General features: G+C 42.9%; 1 protein-coding gene across 3 annotated transcripts in view; it reads right to left on the bottom strand.

Moving 5' to 3' along the window:
- Positions 1 to 27,464, bottom strand: part of col6a4a (collagen, type VI, alpha 4a) — a 54,158-nt gene that overhangs the window by 13,525 nt on the left and 13,169 nt on the right. For all 3 annotated transcript variants that reach the window (XM_018674036.2, XM_018674035.2, XM_051076346.1), the window contains exons 4-22: positions 15,133 to 15,242; positions 12,576 to 13,184; positions 11,383 to 11,970; positions 10,075 to 10,644; positions 8,776 to 9,396; positions 8,028 to 8,588; positions 6,674 to 7,231; positions 5,983 to 6,552; positions 5,238 to 5,819; positions 4,786 to 5,138; positions 4,103 to 4,181; positions 3,838 to 3,983; positions 2,518 to 2,610; positions 2,120 to 2,173; positions 1,916 to 1,987; positions 1,767 to 1,793; positions 1,609 to 1,653; positions 768 to 821; positions 151 to 213 (exon numbers count right to left, since the gene is read on the bottom strand). In XM_018674036.2, the coding sequence (XP_018529552.1) occupies positions 151 to 213; positions 768 to 821; positions 1,609 to 1,653; positions 1,767 to 1,793; positions 1,916 to 1,987; positions 2,120 to 2,173; positions 2,518 to 2,610; positions 3,838 to 3,983; positions 4,103 to 4,181; positions 4,786 to 5,138; positions 5,238 to 5,819; positions 5,983 to 6,552; positions 6,674 to 7,231; positions 8,028 to 8,588; positions 8,776 to 9,396; positions 10,075 to 10,644; positions 11,383 to 11,970; positions 12,576 to 13,184; positions 15,133 to 15,208 (5,721 nt within the window). In that variant the 5' untranslated portion in view covers positions 15,209 to 15,242. The remainder of the gene's footprint in view (positions 1 to 150; positions 214 to 767; positions 822 to 1,608; positions 1,654 to 1,766; positions 1,794 to 1,915; positions 1,988 to 2,119; positions 2,174 to 2,517; positions 2,611 to 3,837; positions 3,984 to 4,102; positions 4,182 to 4,785; positions 5,139 to 5,237; positions 5,820 to 5,982; positions 6,553 to 6,673; positions 7,232 to 8,027; positions 8,589 to 8,775; positions 9,397 to 10,074; positions 10,645 to 11,382; positions 11,971 to 12,575; positions 13,185 to 15,132; positions 15,243 to 27,464) is intronic.

The raw sequence follows: 27,464 nt of genomic DNA, 5'->3' as shown, positions 1-27,464 counted from the left end.
TTCATTTCTTCACATGTTTGTGCTTATTTGTAAAATACCAAGAGGTTTCTGAGAGTCTGAGTTCTGTCTGATGAGATGAGGGATCAGATCCATCAACACTCTCTAAATCCAGTTCCTGATCCTGATCCTGGTCTTTACGTTGGTACTCACCGGATCTCCTCTCAGTCCTCGCTGTCCTTTCAGCCCCGCCTCTCCTCTGATACCTGGGATACCCTGAGGACGACAGTTCAGCCTGTCAATCAACCATCTGGAGGTCAGAGGTCAACGCCTCCGAGCTCCACGCCTCATTAAAGGTGAATTCCACAGAGAGCGGTCTGTGTCTGCTCTGCTGTGTCTGATGGAAACTAATGATTCAACCACTAAATTAACTGAAAGTCTGAGCGAGATTCATCAGAGAAAACAGAATTATATGTTTATATATATTAGAAATGAATCATCCGACAACAACTCAAATATTCCTCATTCATTCACTCAGACTTTAAATGACTCGAGACGATAAAACAAGCTCATATTTTCTGATTTAAAAAAATCTTTTCTAAAAATAAATTAATCGATGTAACAATGATAATATGAATATTAATAGAAATAAGTGAGTTATCATTAATTATGTGATGAAATATTATTTGAATAATAATAAATTGTTCCAGTTATATTTTCTAGTCATGAGCATTGATTGAATTTTTCATGAGTTAGAGTTGGAGCTCTGTAGCTGTGAATATTTTCACAGTGATCAGATCCTGAGAGGAAATAAAAGTCTTTTTTCTCACGGGGTTTCCCGGGTGTCCTCTCTCTCCTCGGGCTCCGTCCTTTCCTGTCACTCCCTGAAAAACACAAAGAAAAAAACCACACTCAGCTCAGCGCTGAAAATCCCTGCAATCAGCTCATTTCCTGAACACACCCGCTCATTTCCTCCATCAGGACTGAACCAAACATCGTCTGATCTTTAAAGTGAGGAGGTCACATCAGCTGCTGCCACCTCCTGATAAACCCAGGTAACCTCTGTTCTCTGCAGGTGTCACAGCGCTGACGAGGACGCCGCCTTTACCACAGTCTTTGACTCCTGAGCAGGTTCATGGAGCTTTATCTGTTCAGGGAGTGTCAGACCTGATCAGACCTGGTCCAGGTCTCCTTCACTGCTTCCTATCTCATCTCACACTGGAGAGAATGACATCCCATGATTCCTTGCAGCAGTGACAGATCCACGATCATGTCGACACAACAAAGCTCCTGTTTAATGTTTGAGACTCGATCAGAGACTGATGAGATCCTCCAGATCCCCCACAGATTTCATTTCTAGTTATTATCATCATCACAACTAAAAACTATCCAGAGAAGAGAAGAAGACGTCCTCCATGTTTATTTCCTCTACTTAACAAATGTAAACATGAATACAAATATAATCAGTGATTTTTATTGAATCTTTTCTTTCCCTCCTTGTGTTTGTGTTCTTCTATTATCTGAACATCTCAGTCCTGTCTCTCTCTTTTTTAAACCCATGTTTCCTGTCTGTGTGATCATGAGCCCTGTTACAGCCACTTCCTGTTCACACCTGTGTTACACCTGAAACAGACAGATTACAGAGAAACATGATGACGATGAGGTTGGTACCTGTTCTCCGTTGACTCCGTCCAGTCCGTCCTCTCCTTCTTCACCCTGCAGCGTTGGAAGAGACTCGAGCGTCAGCACGTTTCCTTTCTAATGTGACTCTATCTGGACTTTACTGCTACAGCAGGTCACATGACTTCCTGCTCGTCTGATTCACTCACCCTGTTTCCTCGCAGGCCTCTGTAGCCCTGTGGACACAACCAGCAGGAGACACATCGTCAACATCCTGGCACATAACAGCTGCTCCTACCACAGTATATACACAGTCATCATCATCTCTAATAACTGAAGAGTTCAGTGTGAACTGCACCTTTGATCCTCTGAGCCCCGAACATCCCTGGACACCCTGAGGTCCACTCGGTCCGGGACGTCCCCGCTCGCCCTGCAAACACAGTGAGCGGGAGTCTGCTGAGTCAGATTCATTTCAACCTTCAGCTCTCTGAGGACATGCTGATTCACTGAAGCAAACATTCAGGTTAAAGTGAAATGAGAAGCTGAGTGAGGAGACACTTACAGCGACGCCCTCCTCTCCTGGGAACCCGGGGTAACCCTTCTGTCCAGACACTCCCTGTTCATTAAACACAATCAAGTTCAGTCACAGGAAAGTCCCAATAATAAAAATAGAAATTCAGGTCACTCAGGATTACAGATCTGATCAGACATCAGTCACATGAAACACTGCTGTACTCTTAAAGTAAATGATGTGAGTGTCCTCTGCTTCTCCCTGTGGAACAGCAGACATTTAACACTGACCCTGGAATGCGTGGAGAACGGGACTTAAAGTCCTACTTTACTTTGAAATATCAACTGAAGCAGGCCGTGATGAAACCTCCTCTTATTTCCTCTGACACGCTTTCTCAAACATTCTTGACATCGTGTTTAAACTTTAGAAGTTGTACATATTCCACTCACCTTTGACCCCGGGGGGCCCCGAGAGCCTCGCACGCCTTCGTGTCCCGAGCATTTGCACATGACGTTGCAGCATTCTCGGTCCGACACCGTGTCCTGCACACACACACAGATACAGAGTTTAACAGCTGGAGAGTCAGAAACATCATAAAGTGAAACTATTTTCAGCTCAATGAAAAACACATTTACCTCCGGGGTCTTGTGTATAGTTGTGTTTTAGCAGTGGACTGACATTTGTTCACTACTGGAAAACTAGTGTGTCTCTGCTGAGACACCGAGCTCAGTGTCTCAGTTTGTCTTTGTTCAGATTTCAAATAAATGAATAAATAATAAACCAGCTGCTGTTATTTTATAAAACTCCATAACTATGTTGAATTTTATGTCAAACAATAATCTGAATATATAACAAAATAAAATCAGACAAAACCCTGTTTTTCACTGAAGCCTTGTTTTTATTGTTTGCAAAGATAAAAATGGTAAATTCCCTGAAACTACAGCCTCTTCCTGCTGAAGGTTTCAGCTGCTGCTGTTCCACTAAACTTTACTGGATTTCTGTTATCTATTTTCTTCTGCCAGTGGCCATTCTTCAACATGGCGAATAATTTGCATACTTTCTCCAGTCAACACCTCCCTGAGGGTTATTTTTTCCCTGGTTTTTCATTCCTGCATAACAGACACGCAAGGACAGGAACAGAAGAGTTTGTTTCTGTGATTCTTGTCACACTGAGAAAAAGAATTTGTCCATCATTTTGTTCTCAATTATTCTTTATAATCTCAGCTGTGACAGACAGGTTGTGACGGAAACCTGATGGTGATAAGCAGAACTGTTCCAACACACTAAGAAAAGTCATGTATTTCAGTCAGATTTATGTGATTAATAAATGTTCGCAACTGTAAAAAACAGTCAGAGTTAGTAACAAGCTAAGCTGCTCTCTCTGTGGCATGAAGGAAATCCTCCCGAGTCAGATGAGAAGATAAGTCTCAGTTTGATTTCTGTGTCCAGCACAGGGAGAGGGCCAGCATGTGGTTAGCCTAACTTAGCACAAAGACTGGAAGCAGGGGGAAACTGTTAGCCTGGATCCAGTTACACCAACGAGATGTCAAGCTGGCATTCATAGCTGGTGTATTTTTAACCAAGAGAGTATTATCTTCAATAAAGTCCCAAACAAGTCAACCTAGTTCCTGATTGTCTCAGAACAAAGTGTACATTTCAGATCTCAGTATGTAAACAGGATGTTTATCACTCTGCTAAAGACAGAATTTCCTTTGAGTGGATGTGAAGAGATTGCCTTTTTTGTGGTAACCAGTGACACGGTGACTTACGATCTGTTTGAGGATGGTGCTGCCGACACTTGGCATGCTGATGCTCAGAGGAAGCTTGTAGCCAAATCCTCGACCAAACTCCACCATCTGCAGCTCGGCGGGGTTACGCACTCCCTCCAGAGCCACAGTCAGCAGAGCACTGATGCCTGCAGACAAAAAACACACGAACAATTGTATTCATATACATATATATATATATATATATATTTGTGAACAGAAGAACTTTTGATCAAGTTTGGTCGCCACAAAGCGCTTCAGTTTTTACCAGACTTTCGCAGCAGGTCTGATTCACGTTCCAGACTCATCACATTTTCATCGAGTCCGTCTGAGAAGATCACCAGCACCTGAAGGATGAAATTAATGCTTTTATTGTAAAAGTCATTGAGAGGAAAACTACATCTCATCACTATTCATCATTATTCTGACCATCATTCAGCTGAAGATAAAGAAAACTGCTATGCGAAGCTTGTCTGATAGAGGAGGATAAACCAGAACACTGGTTCAGAGGTGCTGGCTGACTTGCACTTGCTAATCATTGTCATGCTTTGTTTAATTTAATCCTACATCAGCGCCAGATTTGTGGTTTGGCATCAGGAAAAGACACAATGAGAACTAGAATGTTTCAGCAACCACATAAAAAAGCTTGAAAATCAATTAAAAGTAATTTTCCTGACTCTCTGGACTCAAGTCCCACACAGTCAGAACCTAATATGTCTTAAGTCATCAGCTGCAGAATATTTAATTCTAGACTGACTTAATGTGACACATTTTCCATTCATTGCAAGCAAATTACAACTGTTTAAATACTTTAAATCTGGCTGAGCTGCAGCTTCAAGCCGCTCAGTTCTGGTCCCTTTAGCAGGAAACTGTGGAAAAATTCACCGGCTACAAAGACTAGTAGAAGTGTAAAACTGTCCAATAAGACTTTGTGTTACATCTCAGACTCACCTTCACACTAGATCTGGACTCGGCTTTGAACTTTTGCTCGAAGGATTTCAGCAGGGCGGTGTTGAAATAAGTGGCCTCTGCCAAATTCGTGGTCATGACCTTCCTCACCACATCCTCATTGTAGCCCTCAAAGCTGTAGTCATACAGGATGCGTCCATCACGAGCTACAAGTCGGTAGGCGATGTTGGTTTTCACAGGTGTGGGGCCGACACAGCAGAGGCCAGGTACTGAGGAAACGTAATGGACGATGTCTGGCAGGAAGGTCTGGAGCTTGCTGTGGCCATGGATCAGTGCCTCACCAGGAGCTCTGTTTCGAGTGATATCAAATCCCATGGCGATATCAATGGTGCAGCCTGTAGCAAAAGGAAACATCTTTACCTTTGACAGTCATAAACACTGAGGAATGTGTTTGGAAAGACAGGGAGACAGAAAAATCATACTTTTCAACTCACTTTGTGGGGGATCTTCGGGGGGCTTGGATTTGCAGATGGTGGAAACCACCTTTTTCTTGATCTCTTCCAAGCTATTGAAGTTCTGCACAGTAAAGAGCTTCTCTGGAGTACCGGTGATCTGCAGGAGCTGCAGGTCGTGGACGTCTCCAATGCCGATGGCAAACACCTCTATCCCCATAGCCCTGAGAGCATCGCCTGCCTCCTCCACTTCATCCTCTGATTCGCCATCTGTTATCAACACCAGATTCTGGGAGATCCCGGCAGATTTACGGCTGCCCTGTGACGCCTCAAAATAATTCTTAATGGATTCCAGGGCCAGTCCGATTTTGGTTCCTCCACCGAGCTGCTGCATGCTCAAGATGTGCTTGTTCACTGCTTCTGCAGTGTTTAACTGGTTGAGGTAAAACTCAGGCTGAAAGGAGCTGCTGAACTGGGCGACTCCAACACGCACTAAATCTTCACTGACTGTGAAGCTGTTCACTAGTCCTGTTGTGAAATTCTTCATGATGGTGTAATCCTTTGGATCGATGCTGCCAGACTGATCAATCAGGAAGACCAGGTCAGCCTTCTGTTTTTCACAAACTACAAAAGCAGAAAGAGAAACATTGTCCCAGAATACTTGGGATATTTCAAGTTAATTTGAATTAATTCTAGGTAGGTTTGAACAATCAAATTTACTGGAGTAAAGGGCTGTTGACAAAAAGATGTGCTACTGCCAAGGTGCTATGACACCTCTGTCTCTTACCTGGCTGGCAGAGGACCTCAGTAATATTCTTGTACAGAGTTTCCAGGGCATCGAAATTGTCCACGTAGAAAACTTTGGACGTGTCATGACCGGCCATGATCTCCAGCTGTGTTCTGTTTGCTCCTTCCACTCCGATACTTACAACCGATATCCTGTTGTTTCTCAGTGCAATGGACGGTGCGACCAGGTTGTTACGGTCGGTAGCATCGCCATCTGTGATCACCATGAGGATCTGAGGCACCTGGAGTGCCGCCCGACCACCGTTTTCAGCACCAAAGAACTGTAACGAGTATCCCAAGGCCTTGCTAGTGTAAGTGTCACCATATGGGGACTTCAGTGCTGCTATCGCTTGAAGAACTTCTCGTTTGGAGGTATACTTATTCAGAGTAAAGACAGATTTGGGGTCGGTAGAGTAGAGAATGACCCCAAAGCGAGTCAGGTCTTTTCCAACTGTGGTTTGATTCACTATTGACTCCATAAATGTTTGCATGCTTCTAAACTTGCGCAGGGTTATGCTTGTGGAGCCGTCAACCAGGAAAATAATGTCAGCTTTTTCTGTCTTCTTACACTCTGGTTGGAAATAAAAGGGCAAAGAGTAAATGATTACAAGTGTGTTTACATTATAACAAACCTGCAAAAAATCAGTTTTAGGAGGAAACCTCAAAGTCAGCACCAGTTGGTCTGCTCTTACCTCTCTGTGGATCACAGAGCTCCAGGGCCACCTGGCTCTCCAAGTCCTTCAGAGCATCAAAGTCCCTCTCAGCATACACCCTGTCTGTTGACCCGCTGATCTCCAGCAGCTGGGTGGTGTTGGCATCCACAACTCCAATGGCATAGACCACCACTCCTTTGGCCCTCAAAGCCGCAGCAGGGCCTTTGACCTCATCTTGGGCCTCACCATCTGTTATCACCACCAGCCTCTGCCTCAGGTCAGGACGTCCTCCTCTGACTGGATCAAAATACTGTGACACATCAGTGATGGCTTCGCCTGTGTGTGTGCCTCCACCAATCTGCTGCATGCCATCAATGGCTCTGAACATGTCCTCTTTGGTGTAGTAGTTGTTGAGTGCGAAGGCTAGTTGTTGGATAGTGCTGAACTGCATGATACCAACGTGCACCTCATTCTGCCCAATGACGGACTTGCTAATGACAGATTTCATGAAGTCTTTCATTTTCTTATAGTCTTCGGGATAGATGCTCCCAGAGCTGTCAATCAAAAATATGAGATCGCCTGGTATATCTTTGCAAACTGTGGACACAGAAGCACAGACATGTTAGTGTAGTATTCTTCTTTTTTCCTACTTTCCTTGCTTTGGGGCCCTTTGTACTATTTTCAAAGGTTCAATAGAAGCCATAAAATATCTACATCAACAGAATCCTTTCAGTTGTAAGGAAAGTGCAACACACACCAGCCACATCTTGGAGCTGCATCATTTATTTTAAATTGATCTAACGTTCATTAAACACATGGGGTTCAAATTAAGGTTAATAATATTTTGAGCTTTTGTATATGTATCTGTTTTTTAAAAAAAACAAATCTCTTCCACCCGGTGGTTTACAATGTCTGCGTTCATGTCCAGACACAGACCTGTCGCTGCATGTCCTGTTGCATGCAATTCCATCCATCCATTATCTATATCACTTATCCTTAAGGGTCACTGGAGGCCTGGAGTCAATGCCAGCTGACCCTGGGCAAGAGGTAAGGTACACCCTGGACGGATTGGCAGTTTATTGCAGGGGTAACATGTTTAGAGTCACCAGTTGACCTAACTTGCACATCTTTGGGCTGTGGAAGGAAGCTGGAGAACCCAGAGGCTCCACACAAACTCCACACAGAAAAGCCCTGGTTCTGGGTTCAAACACAGAACCTTTTTGATGTGAGGCGACACTGCTAACCACTGTACCATCTTGCCACCCTCATTCCCCATCTTGCTTCACTCATTTCCTGTCATTTCCCTTCTATGATGCACATCAGATGCTGCTGGTGTGTGCTGCTCTAACTGCCACATACAGAATGTGGTAGACAAGGTAGAAACAGTCCTTACCATCTGCAGAACAGATGTCTGTGATGATATCATCCTTGATTGGCCTTAGAGCATCAAAATTATTGACAAAGAACATTCTCTTAGGGTCGCCGGCAATCTCTTGCAGCTCTTCTTGATCTGCGTTTTTCACCCCAATGGCGTAGACAGTGACACCCTGTGCCCTCAGTTTTTCTGCAGGAATCTTGACATCATCAGAAGATTTTCCATCAGTGATGACCACCAGGTACTCTGAGACTTTGTGCCCACGAGTGGCCATTGCTTTGTCAAACTGTGGACCCATGAATGTCAGTGCTCTTCCTGTTTCCGTCCCACCTCCCACTTGTTTAATTTCCTCCACAGCTTTCTCCAAAGCCTTGACATCTGAGTGAGCTGTCAGATCAAATTCTAAGTTTGGTGAATCTGCATATTTTGCAACCCCCAAGCGGACGTGTTGTGGCCCAATACGGAAAGTGTGAAGAAACTCAATGATGAACTTCTTCATGTCACTGAAGTCTGAGGGGTAAATACTCCCTGAGTGATCAATCAGGAAGAAGATATCTGCTTCATCTGTTTGTACGCAGCCTGGAAATGAAGAGCACAAATATGGTGAGTTCTTTTCCTGAAGCATCAGCTGGACGCTCTCTTAATATTCATTTCCCAAATGTTCTACGCTTTAAATACTGCTAACATGCTCTTTAAACTTTGACTAAAAACATATATGTGTATATATTGTTGATATTCAAGTAAACAATAAAAAACTGCCTCAGACCTTCTTTGATTCCAGTTCTTCTTGTGCTGACCAAAAAGGGTTTGCGAATGATGTCAACGCAAAGAATTTTCTGCAGGCTCTGCTCCAGAGATTTCAGCTTGACAAAACTGTCCACAATAAACACATGTTTACTGGGGGGATGAGATGCCATCTCTACCAGCTGGCCCTTGTTGGCATCTTTGACTCCTACGGAGTAAACTTTGACACCGGCCCGACGGAGATCAGCTGCTGGTGTGCTCACGTTGTCCTGGGATTCACCGTCAGTGATCACCACCGCCACCTGCTGAACACCCTTATCTTTCCTGCTACCTCTTTGCTTGATAAAAACATTCTCCCGGGCGAACTTTAGGGCATCTCCAGTGCGTGTACCACCTCCACGATAAGGCAAGATTTTGATGAACTTGAGCAGTTCTTTCTTGTCATCGAAGGAGTCGAGGTAGACCTGTGCTGTGGGGCTGTCGCTGTAGAGCACAATGCCAACTCGGACTTTGGTTGGACTGACTTCCAAGCCGCTCACAATCGAGTGCAGGAAGGTGCGTACCAGCTGGAAGTTGGGGGTTCCAATGCTTCCTGATTCATCAACAATGAACACGATGTCTGCCAGTTTGGCTGCCCTGCAATCTGTGAAAGGAGCATTACCAATTAATTTGTGAGCAGCTCAACCATTCACATCAAAATTCTGTCTTGTCAGCAATTTCTTTGTGATAGATACAGACACACGTGGTGGTGCTACTTTTCACGAACCTGTTTTGCTGGAAGTGGCCATACAGTAACAAGTATAGTGGCCTGGCAGCTTTTTCAGTACAGTATTCCCTTTATGAGATATTTGGTAGACCCCTCATCCTAGCCCAATAATGAAAAAAAATAGCACTTGCACTAACCTTTTCTTGCCTATTAATGTGTTTTATGACACTGACCAACAGGAAGTACTACTAAAGCCAAGGATGTTGGCACCACCACCATGTGAACAAAGAGGACTGTTCCTGGGACATCCACACTAATGCCTTTTACTTAAAAAAACATCACTGTTGCTACAGTTACAGCTGGTGTCCACACTACTCCAGACTTTTTGAAATGAACTTTTGAATGCTGCTTGTTTGTGTTTTGGTCTCGATGGATGGAAACAGAGACTTTTGAAGACGCCTGTTCACTTCCTGATTGTTTCTTATCAGCCTTGCCTACCAGTGTTGAATGCAACATGGATAATGAATTACAAGCAGGAAGAAATAGCTCACGTCAGTTTCAGTTCACTCAAGTGATTGATTTTAATAATAACTGTATAATTAAAAAGCTTTTTACCTCCAGAGAGAGCAGCCTCCACTTCCTCAGTTTCAAAAATGCTCTTCAGTGTAGGTACAGCATTGGTGATAGTCTGGTATATGTATGGTGCTGTGGCTATGACACGCATTTCCTTTATTGATGCACCGAGGCTCATTCCCACCACAATTATTCCATCTGATTTGATCAGACGTGACTGCTTATACACAGAATCATTTGAGTCTTTTCCACTCAGAACGACCAGGTACTGTCTGTAGCCTTGGTCTGCCCGGCTTCCTGCCTGACTGGTGAAAAAATTAGTGTAAGCATACTGCAATGCGTTGCCAAGGTTACGTGGCTCGTTGGGTTGCAGTCGCTGCTGACGGAAACGCTTAACAGTAGTCTGGGTCTGCTCCTTGGTTTTGAGGGCGTTAAAAAGAAATTCCACCTTGACATCTTGACCATATTGAGCCAAGCCGAAACGGTGGGCAGACTCTCCGATGTTCAGTTGATTGGCTAGTCGGACGAGGATGTTCCTGATCTGCGTAAACTTCTCTGCACCCATGCCGCTGTCCACCAGGAAGAAAACATCTGCAAACTTTTCTGCCAACGCTGAAGGAAAACAAACCAAAAAACAATATTAAACTCTGCTGTTGTGACAGATAAAATCAGAAACTTGAGTGTCTTAATGAAAATACAGTAAATCAAAATCAGACAGTGATCCTTATTTGGATTAAAACCTCTGTTATGTAGCATGAGGAGGCTACAGGGTCATGAGGCTCTGCCGGGCCATTGAACCATGTTTGTGGAAAACTTATGTTCCCACACTATACTTGCATAACAGTAAGTTCAGTGCTGTTTGTCCCCATTCCCCAAACAACCTCTCTCTCTTAATGATGCATACTTTGGCCCATACTGCATTGTTGCCGGCTGACCTCAAACATCACTGAAACACTGGAGTGTGTTATGTGTTATGTCTGCAGACTCAAAGCATTTGAAATTTTACATAGAAAAAGGAACATTTATGCTGCAAAATTCAGATCATTCAGATTTGAGATAAGAGGTTGAACTGAACACAACTGTTTTAAAAACCTGAATTAAAAACAACGTTAACATTTAGCTGAAGCCACTGACTAAAACTGAGGAGTCTTCTACATCACTACTGCAAGGTAAGAACTGAAGAACATCAACAAATAAAAGTCAAATCTTTATCTGGTGTTCGTTTGTCCTTAAATGTTACTTTTCTGTTGCTTCTCTACATTTCTATGAACATATGTTTGGGTTGTGTTTTCTTCTGATTCTTGTATTTTACTGCAAGATAAATAACTTTATAAAAGATGTTTGCCTTACCTTGCCTCTGATCCTCCATGGAGACACATACAGTTTGCAGCAGACCCTCTGTCAACCTCTCCAGAGCCTGGTAGCTGGTAGAGGTGAGGAGGAAGCGCTCTGCAGGCCGGCTGGCGATGGACTGAAGCTCCTTTAGGTTGGCTTGTCCCACACCAATGGCAAACACAATGACTCCGTGCTGCCTCAGGCGCTGGGCGGGCCCTATCACATCATCCGTGGAGTCACCATCCGTGATGACCACAGCGATCTGAGGCACCCGTTGGTTGGCTCGACTCCCAGCCTCCTCCGTGAAGTACGTCTGCAGGAGAAAGTCGATGGCCTTGCCTGTTTCTGTGCCTCCCGTTCGGTAGGGAAATGAGCTGATCGCAGCCAGCAGGGATTGCTTGTCCATGTGATCCTTCAGCAGGAACTCCTGGTAAGTTTCGTCACTGTACTGTGCCAAGCCGACCCGAACTTTGTCAGGGCCGATGTCGAGGCCTGCGACGACACTGCCAAGAAACTTTTGGCCCTCCTGAAAGTTGGCAATGCCAATGCTGGAGGAACCGTCGACAAGGAAGACGATGTCAGCCACTGTGGCTTTGGCACATTCTAGACGAGAGGAAAAACAAAGTCAATATCTGGACCAATAAGATGAGGAACAGAAGATCCCACATTGACATATTCTAGAGCAACATAAACCCTGATAAGACTCTGTACAGCCATTGTTAATGGGCCCTAGACTAAAGCATCATATCCACTTCCTGTCCTGGTAGAGCTGCTGACAATAGAAAACTGTGGATGAAACGATCAGCTCTTAATGTGAACATGTGGAACTGAATGAATATGGACCATGTGAGCTTATATAAACAGAGTGGACAAAATAACAGGAACACCTTAGAATATTACAATTAAACAAGACAGAAAAACATAAACTAGAGGAACTGACTCAGTGACACTGCCAGTGAAAACTAAACATTAAAAGCTTCAAATAAGTTAAGGAAATATTAAGCCATTTATTCTTGATTTATTCTTTTCTAACAACAAAAACAACAATTTCAAATAAAGTTTCAGACTGTAGGTTCATGTGACACGATCAAAAGCTTATGTTCACAACAACCAGTGATTAATAGTTGGCTCAACCATTGCGTAAAAATAAATAATACTCAGGTCAGATCAGGTGATCACCACCAGCTGTGTGGTGTGACACATTTTACCTTGAGACAATTGGAGTAGTTGTCGTTTGGCCTCCTCTACAGTTGTGCACAGCGTCTGGACCATGCTCTGAGAAATTCCCTGCAGAGCTGCGAAATCAGACACGCTGTAGACATGCTGGCTGTGCGGCTCATTCGCTATCTCTTTCAGCTGGTCTTCATCTGCATCTTTGATACCAATTGCATACAAAACAATTCCCCTTCTCTTCAGATTCTGGGCGTGGGACTCTACATTGTCTTGAGATTTGCCATCAGTGATCACCACAGCGATCTGCGGCACCCTCTGGCGAGCCCGGCTTCCAGCTGACTCCACAAAGTGATTATTCAACATGAAGTCCAAACCCTCCCCTGTCTGGGTGCCTCCCCCCATGTAAGGTAATTTGCTGATGTACTTGAGTATGTCCTGTTTGTCCCGATAGGTGTTGAGGAGGAACTCGGTGCGTGGACTGGTGCTGTACTGGACTAGGCCGATTTGGACATGGTTAGGCCCAACGTCGAAGCTGTTGACCAGTGTGGACAGAAACCGACGGATCTGCTTGAAGTTCTCGGTGCCAATGCTCCACGAGCCGTCGACCAGGAAGACGATGTCAGCTACAGCCTCTTGAGTGCAGACTGAGGGGGAAGGTTGTCGAGTCATGGAGAGGTCGTGGGGATAAGAAGCCTCAGGGAGTTACTAGGAAAGCTTTTACTACTGAAGCAGTTCTTGGTTTTGAGAAAGCGTGCCAGCCAGAGGTTGAAAAGTGTCAGCGTGGTTTACAGAGAAAAGTGTGGGGCTGGTCATGTGGGCAAGTCAAAGAAAAAACCAGAGCTGGTTGTAAGGTTGTGGATACTTTCTGGGCAGGAGCAGCACAACACTACACTACAAGCACTTACCTTCAGGAAGACTATTGGAAGCAAAAGCGTGAGGAAAATGAAAAAAGAAAGTTGTGTTGCTTGCAGCTGGTGTTCATTTCCTTCAGACTCTACCTCTCCTTTAGGATTTTATCACCTCACCACAAAGTGTTCAACATCAATTCATCACCTGATCGTATACAAACTTTATGTTCATGAGCCTGACTGCATACATACTCATTTTATACTCACTTTATCTTAGTTGTCTTACTCTAAATCTAACACCAGTACTGGTCAGGGTACTGAAATGTTGATTGTTATCTAAACTATTGTTGTAGTTGTTGGGGATCAAACTGGACTTGTGTTGTTAGATAACTCTGCTCTGCAACAGTCTGAGAGAAATGATGTTTGGAAATGTGATTACTAAGGACTGAGAGAGTCTCACTAAAAGGAAACTTAGATATGTCTAGAAAAGCGTTTGACGCAGTAATTTACTGAAAATGTATCTTTTGAGTATCAGGCTTGCTCCTTTGTAGAAGACAGTGGCTGAAGTCTTCTGGGATTCAGAATTAGTCCAGCAAGAGAACTATTAAAACATAAAAAGAAACTTCTCAAACCACTCCTGCAGTTTCCAAGAACATTTGGATGTGTTTTGACCTCAGGCTGAGGTCGATGCATCAGTCGAGACCTTGCGTCACCTCGCATTGTTTTTTTGTATTTTTGCTATGTAACTGTGCATAAAGAAATATGGGAACAGCAGAGTGACAACTATACATACAGAGAAACTTCTGGGTCTGCACCATCTCTGTAAATTTAAGTAGAGCATCGTCATCCAGCTCCCAGATCACATTAACACTGACTGTCAACTTCTGCTCTTTGTCTCCTGCTCTTTGTCTGATTGAACAGATTTAGTTCTTAGTTCTTACTTCAAGGTCTGGAGCTGCAGTGTTGTCCCTCACTTGTAAGTCTCTTTGGATAAAAGTGTTGCCACATGTAGTGTAGCATGAGATTTGTATAACCTGACATGCACTTCATGAAGAGGTCAGGATGATGGTTAGGACTGTAGGGTGTTGCCATGACAGTTTCCAGATATTATAGAAAAATAATTAAATGCTGGTTTTGGAATTGAATCTGTGGTTTTGTCCAGTATCAGTGTTTTGTCTGGCAATAGGTTTGGAGCAAACACATCGACTGCAGATAAGTGGATTATCCAGTGTGTTTTTAAGAAGCTTATATGGACTTTCTGACCATTGCTGCCATCTGACAGAGCTACTTCAGTCAGTGGGAGCTTGATACTCAAAATATAGATTTTCAGGAGAAAATTCCAGGACGTAATTGTGTTTGATAAGCTTTTCTAAAAATAAAGGAATCAGAGAACGTTTACATAAGAGACCTATTAAGGACATTTTTATGCAGGAGCTGGTAATTAAGCCCATGATTTTGTGCTTTTGTGAACCAGTTAAAGCATCATATCCATGTGCACGGCAGAAAACACATTCTGTGCAGGGTTAGTAACAGTGCTCCTTACATGTTTATAATGAACATGATAAACGTGCCACCCACACCTGCTCTGTGAGGCCCGGAACGTGTGCATTTCTGTATATAAACTATATAAACTGGTTTCACAGATGTTGGGGCTGATGTAATGCTGAGGCAGGGGCACGTTTGCCATGATCCTTTATGTGCTGGTATGCAGGAAGTTAAGTCATAGCGGCATAATCATACCCACCTGTCCTCTGGGCGGCGTTGCCATAGAAACACGCTGCCATGATGAGGCTGACGAGAAGACCTCGCCTCCCCTCCATGCTGGCTGAATGGCTCTCGGGTTTCTCTCTCTTCCTGCAACACAAAGACAAAAAGACGCCCATAAACACAGAGAACCAATCTGTTTCCCATCTGGAATGATCTCGGTCTCGGTGGGGGGGCGTTTGTTCCAGAAAGTCGTGTTACAGTGACGCAAACACACACACAAATACACACATTTACAGAAATGAAAACAGGACACCCCCACCATGGACTTTAAAACTTATGGGTTTTCCAAAGAATCTTAAACAACTCTAATCTGTGGTGTGATGAACTGCAAAACAAACAAGTTAAGAAAGAACAGATTTTGGGTAAATGGGCAATGAATTAAGAAGAATTTGCTCAAACCTTTAATGTGGGTTAAAGTATTCACCACACGTTAGCATGTCTGGTGAATAGACTGGTGAAACACCACAGTATTTGGTGGTAGTAGAAGAATTCAAAGCATTTCATTTACCTACATAAAAACAGTGAAATCACAGTGTAGTAAAACACTCAGAAACTGTCAGAAAGTAAAATGTATTTAAGTTTTCAGGTGCAACTTAATAATATTCAGGTATTTAGAGGAAAAGTCCAGTATTTATTAACCTTATTTTTGGGTGTAAATGATTGGTAGGGACAGAAATCTACCAGACTCCACTGACAAAACAGAATGCTGCTGGTGGTGGCTGGGTTCATCAATACTTCCAAAGATTTCCTGTTTAGTTCAATTGTTAAACAGCTGAAATGAATGATTCCCTCTGTGGAACAAGTGCAGGGTCTAACGCTGAGGACATGATGGAGAGCTGAGGATAATCAGAAGCAGGCCAGTGATTTGGAAAGCTGGCCGTCCTGATGTGGAAGCCTTGTCACTGAGGAGTGTGTAAAGTGGGCGTCTTCTGCAGTATCAGCATAACTATTGAAATGATGTGTCCCTGCATGTGGCCATGACCTCGCCTCCTCTGAGTGTAATAAGACCATAACTGCTACAGCACTGGGAATAAATCTTGGAGTGAGCGCTGCTACGTCGCCAAACTAGTCTGTGTTACAACAGAGAAGATAAATCACTTCAGAGTGCAGGGGAACGATGAAGCTTAACTGTGTGTAACCCTGTGTGTCCATGGGGTTGGCCTACATGTCACCAACAGAAGATTAATATAAATATAAAACAAAATATACATTTCTACACTATTATAACTTCACAGGAAGTGAGGAGGGGTCGGGGGGGAAGCAGCAGAGGGACTGATCATCACCGACAGATAAAATATGACGGATTAATATTAGCAAAAATAACTTCTCTGTCTCAAAACAAAGTTAGAAGATGCTAGAACCAAATGGACTGTTTGCTAACGTTGAACCCCCTGAACAGTGAGTGTTGATGGAGGTTTTTCAGGGTGTCTTATTCATTCTCTTAAGACCTGTGTCAAGGTTGTTATCAGTTACTGTAAATTACTTCAGAGCTAAAATTAAATCAAGTCTCATGTGTTCTGCAATTATCATACAGAAAAGATGGAGGGGAAGAATTGTTATTGTTATTATTTTAATCAGATTATACTACACATTATATTATTTTTTACATTATGCAGCTGCTGTCCAGACAGATGTTTCCACATCTGTACTTGGGAGATGATCGTTTTTACAGTGGGGGACTTCATATTGGCCAAGTTAATTTCCTCAGTTGTCTCTTCTCATGAATAAGATGTGTATGGGGACAGGTCTGTGGCAGCTGGACGACGGCTGTGCTGAGGTGGAGATGTGATTGGCAGGCTCAGATTGAGTGGGATCACAAACCCTGATGGCCAGGTAACAGCTAAACTCCTAAAGCCCAGAGTTTGATCTGAAAACTCTTATCTGAGCCTCCTGAAAGAAGGAGGGAAGCAGGAGCTGCCAACACAAAACCAAAACCTCTGGATCAGGGACAGACCAGGAAGTCTGGTGTCTGGTCATATTATGGTCGTTCAACAGTCAGGTACAGAAAAGCATTCAACTATAGTAAGTCATGAAGGTGTAGTGAGTTAGATGATCTTAGTTAGAAACCTAACACAGGTGTGAGTGCTGATCGGTGTAAAGAGTCAGAACTGAATCATTATTCTATGAGAGCGTTAATAAACTGACTCACTGAACTGAAACACAGCCCAATAGTGTATATTACCCATAATCCCCTTCTTTGTCTACAGCAAGAAGTGCTGTGGCTGTAACAAATACACCCAACTCTTTTTTAATGTCTTGATATTTGCGTCAGTTTCCTGGATATCAGAGATGAACGCTGGTTTTAATGAGTTCTAAGTCTCTTTAACTGATCTACACACTCAGCAGCATTCAGATGTTGTAGCTACATGGATGCAAAACGTAGAACCTGATCTTTGGTTTCTCTTTAACCCAGTCTCAGTGGATGCACATTTACTGATTTTCTCATCGAGCAGCAGGAATCCTCTCCAGCCTTCACATCATGATAAAATATTTGGCCGAGCTGCCTGATGTGAGGTCAGACAATCAGCTCAGTGTCCATCTGTCTATTTGCTGCAAAACAACAACAAGGTTGATGAGGTGATGCTGAAGTGTTGGTCGTGAGGTCTCAGTGGAGACACGTTGGAGATTTTCTTTCTCCCTGAGACAGGATCTGCCAGGATTCTCTGGAAACTTGGACTGTGAATGAAATTATGCATTATGAAATTAAAACACAGTTTCCCTCCTGCAGAACAAAGACTCACTGAAGGCTGGTGTAGAGAAATCACTGGTTTACACATCACTCAGGTCAAGGAACAACTGAGTAAAGGTCACAGCAACAGACAGACGACATGTTTATTCTCATCCTGACAAGACTGTGAGTGACAGAGACATAAAAGTTTCTCCAGTGGTGAGAAAATTAGAATTTATTTTTGCTTTCCCTTCAAAAAAGCTGGAGTAGTAGACAAACATTCAGCCCTGTTGGCTGCCACTTACTGTACATCTGTACACAAAACAACTGAAGAAGGGAAGGAAGCGATCCTCCCACACTCATGCATCCTCGAGAGACGTGAGTTATGACAAACAAATAAGTTTTTGCAGCTCAAAAACTCCATAACTCCTTCAATGTGCTGATTCTCCCCCCTTCTTCTTCTGCAGTTCCAGAGAACCCTGCAGCTCCGGCAGCCAAATGAATTCAAACCATTTCTGCTGCACACGAGCCAGAAGACCAAACGTGGTCCAATCCACACCATCTGGCTCTGCTTACTGCCTAACGGTGCCATTTCCTGTGATCTGTGGGCAGCAGACACTGTCTGGCCACATCACAGGTCAGATGGACGAGAAACTATTTGAAATGTCATGAGAATTCACTGGATGATGCTGCTCACTGTACCTGACTGATGTAGAGACCTGCTGAGTCTCACCACCTCTCCACTCTCTCCCACCACCATAATGTCTCTGCTCTTTGTTTATATCCACTCTCTTTCCTAAAACTCACGCTCAGATAATCAGAGCAGGATAAAGAAGAGTTGGACAGTTTCATTCACAGGAAATATTACCATTTAAAATGTCTGTGTGTGAGAGACACATCTGTATTCAGTACCTACAACATAGACTCTGTGTTATCAGGACTCTACACCACCAGGCAAAGAACATTCCCTGCAAGGCAGATGGAAAAAGAACACCGACACCTCAAGACAGAACTTAAAACATGTGGTTATCTGAACTGGATCTTCATCAAGTCAAAGAGACGTAGAGAAGAACCACAGACATCAGCTGGTGAGAAACAGAGAAAAAGAGAACAGACGCAACAACATTGTCATCATCCTCATGTCAAAAGAACACAAGATCCCAGTGCACTTCAGACCAGCAACACCCTTAGACAAAAACTGGGTCATCCTAAGGACAAGACTCTAAGAACAAGCTGAGCAACACTCCTTCGAGGACAGTAAGGTCCACATTTTGGACAGGGAGGACAGATGATTTGCGAGAGGAGTAAAAGAGGCCATCTATGTCCATCTGGAACATCCATCTTTAAACAGAGGTTTAAAACATCAGCCACCTATAATGCAGTCCTGAAACTGAATTGATTTAACTCCCATTCACAACTAGAGCCATGTGATCCTGACTCACATGAGGACAGGGTGGGTCAATGACTCTCAGGACCACCTCCAACAGGTTAAATACCTGGGACTCCCCAACCAGCCTCTAGAAATCTTTCAGATGAGAGGTGAAACTAAAAGAAATCCAGTGGTCATCAACAACAACAACACCTAAGAGCAGGGATACAGATGTTACACATCTCCAGCAGATCCTGATACTGACTGGACTGATACATTGATATGAAACAATCCCTTTAACTAGTTTATCTTAAAGAGATTTGTGCCATGATCGAATGGGAAAACGTCACAGCAGAGTCACAGTAGAAGAGCTCGTTCAATTCTTTCTCCTATTGTTGCTGCCTAATTGCATCTTGCACATGCATAGCTTCATTTCTTAGGAACAAAGGATATGTGGAGTAGCCAACATGCACAGGCAGTTACAAGAAAACAGTGTTCTGACCTAAATCCTGACGCCTATTATCCTCAACAGATTTAGCAAAAATCTATTTGCTGGTGGGCTCTGAACTTTTATTTCTTTAGTCTGTGAAGTCTGAAATCAGCATCCAGAAATACAAAGTTTCATTGGTGGATATTACTTTAGTTTTCCCATCATCAACCTTTTACTGCAAGACAGCAACACCTTCCAGGTTTCTGTGCCTAACTGTACTACAGGTGGAAACGAACCCAACACTTCCACTCCTCTCTGTTTGTTTTGACTCTACTTCCCTGAGCCTTTCCTCCTCCTCCTCCTCCTCTCTCCTGCCATCGCAGCAGACTGCATTTTTTACAGAATTTCATAATCAATATTACACTTAATTTAACCACATTCTGCTGAAAATCCTGGCTGAGTGGAAATTCAAACAAAAACTTGGAAATGAATGTTTCTAGTTTCAGACTTTAACATGTGGCTGCTGGTTTGGTACCAACTATGAAAGAATTCAGAGAAACTCAGCTGTGATTTTTTGGGATTGGAGGGGATTTCTGTCTCTGTCCTCCAGGCCTCAGAGCGTGAAGCCCATGCAGTAAAAATGACAATAAGCAGAACTTATACTGTATGTGCACGCCTTCTTTAATGTGAGGTCGTTAGACTGGTGCCTGCTTCCATCTGTGCATGTATTCATGTGTGTGTACATGCACTGCCATGTGCGCCCGTTCACCCCACCCCCACAAACATGTTTAAAATCTGTGTTTAATCACCTGCCAAATGGCTGAGGCCCCAGAGTGAAGTGAATGGGGTTCAGTCTAATGTGAAGCATGTGAAGGTAATCACACCAGAGCGCTCCAGTGACAGGCTGATTGAAATGAGGGTCTCTGCATCGTTTACCCATCCAAGGCTATTTACATGGACCTCCGCGTTTCACTCCAACTGTATTTATTTAGTCAGAGTTTGAGCAGCTCTTTCCGGTTCAGCGGTATAGATGCAGTGTTTGATGTTAAAGAATGTGGGGCCTCATTGTTTAGAGCAGTGGTCCAAACTGAAATCGGACTTTCAGGACTGACTGGAGAGTGCAGGAAAATCATAAGGGTTTCCTCTCACTGATGACAGCACGAGTACAGATGGTTCTCTGGAGGTCGGCTGAAGGCCAGGATCTGTCCTCTGAGGAGCTGAAGGGAGGTCTGCATCACCCAGATTTAATTCAGTAACTTTCCAAAACTCAGAGACTCAACAGTCAACGTCTAATTTCACAGTGATTGGCCACAGGCAGAGCTCATGTTCGTCACAGTCGATTAATTTATTCATTTTACTGCATTCTTAAACTGGATGAACTGACACTTTAAAGTCTCACAGCTGACATCCAACCCCCCATCTCCCTATCCACCATTACCATGACCAGCTTCTCACCCCCACCCTCAAAGCTAACTGCTTTAAAGTGAGGAGGGCTGAGCCTTAATGAGCGTCACAGTCTTTTCAGGCTGAAACTAACATTCATTGCAACATGTCTAAAGTGACAGTTTCAAATGTCAAAGATATTCAGTTTAATCACTTCACACTGTGATGCAGTTTCAAATTCATAAAAAGCTGGTAAATAGACTTGGAGTTGAATTCTCTCACCCTATTCCATCTAATTATTCAATTTACAGAAATTCGTCCTAAGTGTTTCCTGGGTTAAGGTTGTCCTGAGACAAATGTTGGCCACATGAGAGCACAAATGTTTGGACAGGGGGACCGAGGAATCAGAAAACCAAAGCTGGGAATAATTAACACTTCAGTGCCTCAGGACAGAATAAAGTGAGTGTTCCTCTGAAAAGGGAAGTCGCATCCAAACTGAGTCACACAGATCTCAAGGTTTCTTATAAAGCAGCCACACTAAATAATTCTGACCAGAGCGAAAATCATCTGTTAACTAAGAGACTGGATGTGAGACAGAAAAGGAATTGACAACTATTTTGATAATTGATGAATCTTCTCAGTCATTTTAAAGCTGGTTGTGGCTATAGTAGGTTGTATAGTAGGTTATAGTTCTCTGAACATCGTAGGTTGGACAACACAAGACTCATGGAAACTGTATCACCATTACCTTCCAGGCACACTGAAAAATAAAAACCAGATAATCTTTGAAAAACCCAGATGGTCATTCAACAACACTCATCAAGTTCTGAAGGTCATTTGCAAAATCTTTACAGACCATCTGGAAGAAAAATATTCTGTCTGCTGTGAAGTGGAGTTTTCACACACTCCTCAAGTTGCGACTGCGTTTCCTGACAAAACAAAGATAGAAGCCAGAAATGACGTGATGTCCAGGCTTCGTTTGTACGACATGAAACTAAATTTAAAGCTTTACCATCGGTTACATTTGTCTGTTATAATGTTAGACATCCTGCATGTCAATGAACAATGTCTTCAAAAGGACAGTGGACTTCACACCCACACTGTGGCTCTGCATGAGAGAAAATGCAAAATGGTGACTCAGCTTCCATTAAGTTGATTTTGGAGCATTAAAGGTGCAGTTTGGTTCTAAGTAGAAAGTTTTTGTCTGTAGTCCATCCAGGTTCATCCTGCATGAGGTCTGAGGACAGACTGAACTCTGCTCTGTGGAGACCAGGCAGGAGGAGATGACACAGTTGTTGCTTTCTTCCTTTTGTTGTCCTTTTTCTGTGGAATGTGTGAAACCAAGACAAACCAGCTGACTGGCTGAGCTTCAGTGGGACTAAACCAGGCTGTTCGATCCTCTTTTAACTCAATTAACGATTCCACCAAGGTCATGAGAAACCGGGGTGTCATGTTTGATGACCAGCTCGTTCTCTCACTGTGTTACATCTGTCACAGACCTTAACTGACTCAGTGAGGCCTTCATGGACAGTAAAACCTTTACAGATGGTCCAGACTGCAGTGGTGCATCTGGTCTCTGATCAGCCTCAAAGGTCACATGACCTCCACTGTCTACCCTGAATCAAATCCAAGTCTCTAATGCTGCCTACAGAGACTTCTGGGTCTGAACTCAGTCCTTCAGGCTTCTGCTCCGTTCTCAACCACTGTGTTCCCTGCACACGAGGTGTTCTCACTCCAGACTGCTCTGCTCCCTGATGGTGGAACCAGCTCCCAGATCCAGTCAGAGCAGGAGCGTCCCTCTCTATCCTCACCAATCTCCTGAACACTCATCTCTTCTGAGAGAACCTCCTCTAACACCCTGACATGCTGAGCTAACACTGACTGTCAGCTTCTTTACTTCATCTCCTCTTCTTTGTCTGACTGAACAGATTTAGTTTCCTCAGTTTCAGCAACAACAGAATTGACTGGAAAACAGTATTTTAAGTATTTGGCTGGTTTGCTCTCAGATACACTGACGATCAAAAATGATGCTTCTATTTTTAACGTTTGCTACAGATGCTGAAAGCTGAAAACAAATGGATTCAACAAAACTAGATTCAGACTCATGAGTAATATACCAACGTACACCGAATCACTCTGCTTATGGATATTTTAAAAAATCACTATTTTAGAGAAAAACTGGGTGAAAATTTAATAACTGTACATGTCAAAAACACCAGCTGTTATAATCTGTTAGACGAGAAATTAAAATATAAAAAAACATTAAAAAAAACAAGTAAAATGTCAAATGACTAAGACCAAAACTAAATCAAAATCAGATGCCAAAATTAACAGTGGTTTCAACACCGTACCCGCCTACCACCCACATCCAAATATGGTTTATGGGATCAGTCTTCAAAAAGCTGCAAACAGTCAAGACTTTGCAGTTTTATTCCAACGACGGAGAGACAGAGGACAACGGAGGAAGCAGGACTGTGGTGTTTAAAGTCTCTGAGCTCAGCTTCTCAGACTGCTGCTTTACAGGGATTTACCTGCACACCTGGAACCAGTTTGACGGAGCTGAATACTTGGCTCAAATCGTCTGTTTTACTATCAGCTCTGAGCGAGTGCCCTTAAAGATCACAACAATCATGCCGTTAGAAATCCACAAACCTCTTTTAACGAGAAAAACATATAAAAAAGTCCAATAACTGAGCTCACAGCTGCTCTCACAGCGTTTGTCATAAGCTGTCGACATTGTAATTTCTTCACAGACCCACCAAGAGGCAAATCTGCCCGGAGGCTCACCAGCAACCCAATTAAGAGCGACCCCAGACAAGGCTGAGATTAGTCTGACCTCGACGGTTAGATTCACATCTTGAGAGCACATGTCTGAACAGACAGTCGTGTGTTTTGTTTCCACGCTTCGTCAGTCGCCATTTCTTTACTCCCACTTTGTCTGATAATGCACATCTGAGAGCCATTGATTGTGTTCATGTGTCTGTAAAGACGATTAATGTGATAACATCAGACAACTGGTGATTAAAGCTGATTGTGAATTAACAATATTTCAAAGACTGGAAGCCTTTACTGTTATCTCACCTGAAGGCTTGAACTCTTCAGCTGTGACTCATCTTCATTCAACAACATCATATTCCAACTATTACTCATTGACAAGCTGTCAGAGATGCACTGTATGGTTTACTTTTGGTCTGGGTCTGTGAAATTCAGCTGAAGTGGAATCTAAATTCTTCAGCAGATAATAGTCTTAAGACCATTTAGATGTTTAGATTGTTCTCCATCATCAGTCCAATCAGGAGGTCTGATCAGAACCAGATTTTTACAATTGATTATTTGTTAATTTTGAAGCACAAATAACAAAGGTTGACCGGTTGCAGCTTTTAGTTGTTATTTTTTCTTGCTTTTTTTGGTGCTCGTGACAGTAAGCTAAATCTCTGGATTGTGGATGGTTTTGGGGAACTATTATGAGTATTTTTTGAAACGTTTTTGACTTTTTAAATGAGAAAATAAGCAGCAGATTAACTGACTGTGCTTTGCAGCCTTAGATTCCATATGTGTGAACAGGAGGTGAATTTCAGATTTCTCCGATTTAAAGTCTGACACCAGGAGGTGAGAGGAGGCTGTTACAGCTGCTCACTGACGCCCATGGTTGTTTTGGGTGTCCACATGTTTCTGTCTAGATAAAGACAGATTTAGGACAATATATGATCAGGCTTTTAATGCCCACATTTGTTTCTAAAGAGAGGAATTCAGGTGTCCATGTGCTTCTGTGCCTGTGATGATTCTGATGCAGCTCGTAAAAATAACTCCTTTGTTATTCCACTAAAAGGAAGGTGGGTTGGCCAAGTTATTTTGGGTTGTTTATCATTCAGTATCATTCAGTTTATCACAGCTGAACACACTGATGATAAGGAGGTAAACTTTCAAAGAGAGAATTCAAAGTCAGGAACTGATCTGAGAGCAGGATCATGGATATCAGTGTGAGTTCAGGAACTATAGTCAGTCTATACTGTGCTGCAAAATACTAACATGTGTCATTTGTCTTAATATTTGGAGAAAAAAAAAAATACACAGCTTTTGAAACCTTGCAGCCTCAGCTCTATTCTGTAAGGTTGCTTTCAAACACCAAGGACACCCAGCCCCCCCCCAGGCCCCTGGACACATGGTTACATTACCAAACACTAGCGCTGTGGATATCCTCCCCTCCCATGTGATTTATGGCCGGTGATTGCAGTGTTTGTGCGGCAGATGTTTGCACTCTGACTAATCTAAACCGAGGAATTTGTTATTTCAATGTATAGAGCTCATGTTTGGAGCAGCACTGATGGAAAACAGCCACAATACTCCACTCAGAACCTGATGGGAATCTGGGAAGAGTGTGTGAGGTCCGTCCTCACTGTGAAGGCTCAAGGCCTCACTCAGGAATATTGTCAAGAAAATACAAACTTAAATACTTATAATTAACCACAGTGTAAAGAAAAAATTGAAATACACAACAGCAGGACATCAAAGACAAAGAGCGAACAAAGAGCTGGAAAAACCTCCAACGGTGCATCAAACCTAACATCTGACGAGAAGTAAAGAAAAAATGTAACTTGAGGAAATGAATCTGTGGATAATTCTAACTGGATGTGTATCATCTGAACAGACAGTTCAGTCTCTCTGGGCTTCAGAAATCATATATATATATATTACATTGTCCTGTTTATACTGTTCTTATGTTTATATAATATTATCTTGCTTATACCTTGTCTTTTATTCGTATTTAAATACTCTGCTATGTTTTGACAGATATTGTGATATGAGTCATGATTATAGTGGGAATATTAAAATGTAATTTTCATTGAAAACAAGCATGTTCCCTTTCATGTAGAGAATATGATCTGTAGGCTTCATCTATAGTGGGATGCTGTGACACATTCTATGATCCTGAGATTTGGATTTTGCACTTCTTTTGCAAATCTTTTTTTTTGGTTTGTTTTTAGAGTGAAAGTAAAAAATAAGATGCTAAACATGAATCAGGTGTGAAATGCTAAATGTGTGCAGACAGATTAGTGATTGTTGTCGTCAGATTAATGATCAAATGATGGAATTAGGAACAGGTGGCTTTGATTGTGGGTTGGGTCAGTAGAGGAGGAGAGTATTAGCAGCAGCCATGTTTAAAGTCTCCAGTCGCTCTGATACAGGACTGTCATACTTGACATAGTTTGTAGTTTGTCTTTAATGGAGGCAGATTTTCTTGGTGCAATCAAATCAATACTTCCAATGTTAAACAGAGGTGTTAGCCTGCTGCTAACGCTACAGTTGTTCCTTTAAAACTGATCAGACACTTCACAGCCTTTAGCTTCAACAACAACTTGATACTAATTCAAAGTAACAAACTGAATTAAAATAAAAGTCAGGGGTACTCGTCTGTACATGCACAAATCATCAATTGGCAGGCAGCTATGTAGAAACACTTTCTGTTGATGAGTTCTACTGTATTTTACTGACTGATATTAAAGCTGACATGCTAATGATAGCGTCCATGGCATGCTAATTGTGTGTGGTAACCGCAGACAATGACAGTTTGCTCAGAATGTGCTGATACTACGGACACTAAGTTCCTCAGATGGACTCATGATTACATTACAGTCAGAGCCAGATAAATAATTAACTGTGTTTGTTAAATCTGATGAGGCAGCGACGTCTTTAGTTTAGAGACACAACCAGCTGTTCACTGAGGACTGTCAACATGGCTGCCAGACCACATGAAAACCATCAAACGCCTGGCAGGTTCGACTCGTTAAAAATGTTGAGGCTTAGCGCGTTAAGTCAGTTTTACTCTAGGTGGTTTTAAAACAGAGAAGAAGAATTTATGGAGCCTGAAACACGGCGATGAGGTGAAAACAACAAAAACAACAAACTAAGACTAAGTAACTGAAACGAACCAGTGAGCCTCTCGTCCTGTCATTAGCCTGTTCTCTCTGCAACATTAGCTCCTCATTCAGACTTAGAGAAGAAAACGATCCAAACCTCTGCTAATTGAAAATACTTGTGGTTTCCCAGAGTCCTCAGCGAGCACCTCTGGGGTTTCAGTAAAATCTGATAGTGTTAAGTTGCCACAGGAAACAAGCAGAATAAATTAACGTCACGAGGGTCGAGCTCTCAGATACAGTGAGAGCAGAGAGGAATGACTTGATGTCGTCCTCCAGGTCACTGCGCCCAGAAACATCAGCAAAGGTTTGAGGATATTTGTGGCTGTTTATAAAGACGTCAGCCTGTTGCTGCTCAGTCCAGACCTCCTCTCCTCTGGGGATCAGTCTGATTCCCTGTTTGATTTCAGTCCAAAGGTGAAGACTGTGTTTAACAACTGGTTTCCATGCTCACAGTAAAGGTTTGAAGGCCAGAGACAGATATATGTCGGTGTTGTTCTCCTCCTCAGTCAAATACAAACACACTGATATGATAAACATCCCT

Source organism: Lates calcarifer, linkage group LG15 (genome assembly GCF_001640805.2).
Source record: "Lates calcarifer isolate ASB-BC8 linkage group LG15, TLL_Latcal_v3, whole genome shotgun sequence".
Taxonomy (NCBI): Eukaryota; Metazoa; Chordata; class Actinopteri; family Centropomidae; genus Lates; species Lates calcarifer.
Note: the sequence above shows the minus strand (reverse complement) of the source record. Positions and strands in the feature narration are given on the sequence as shown.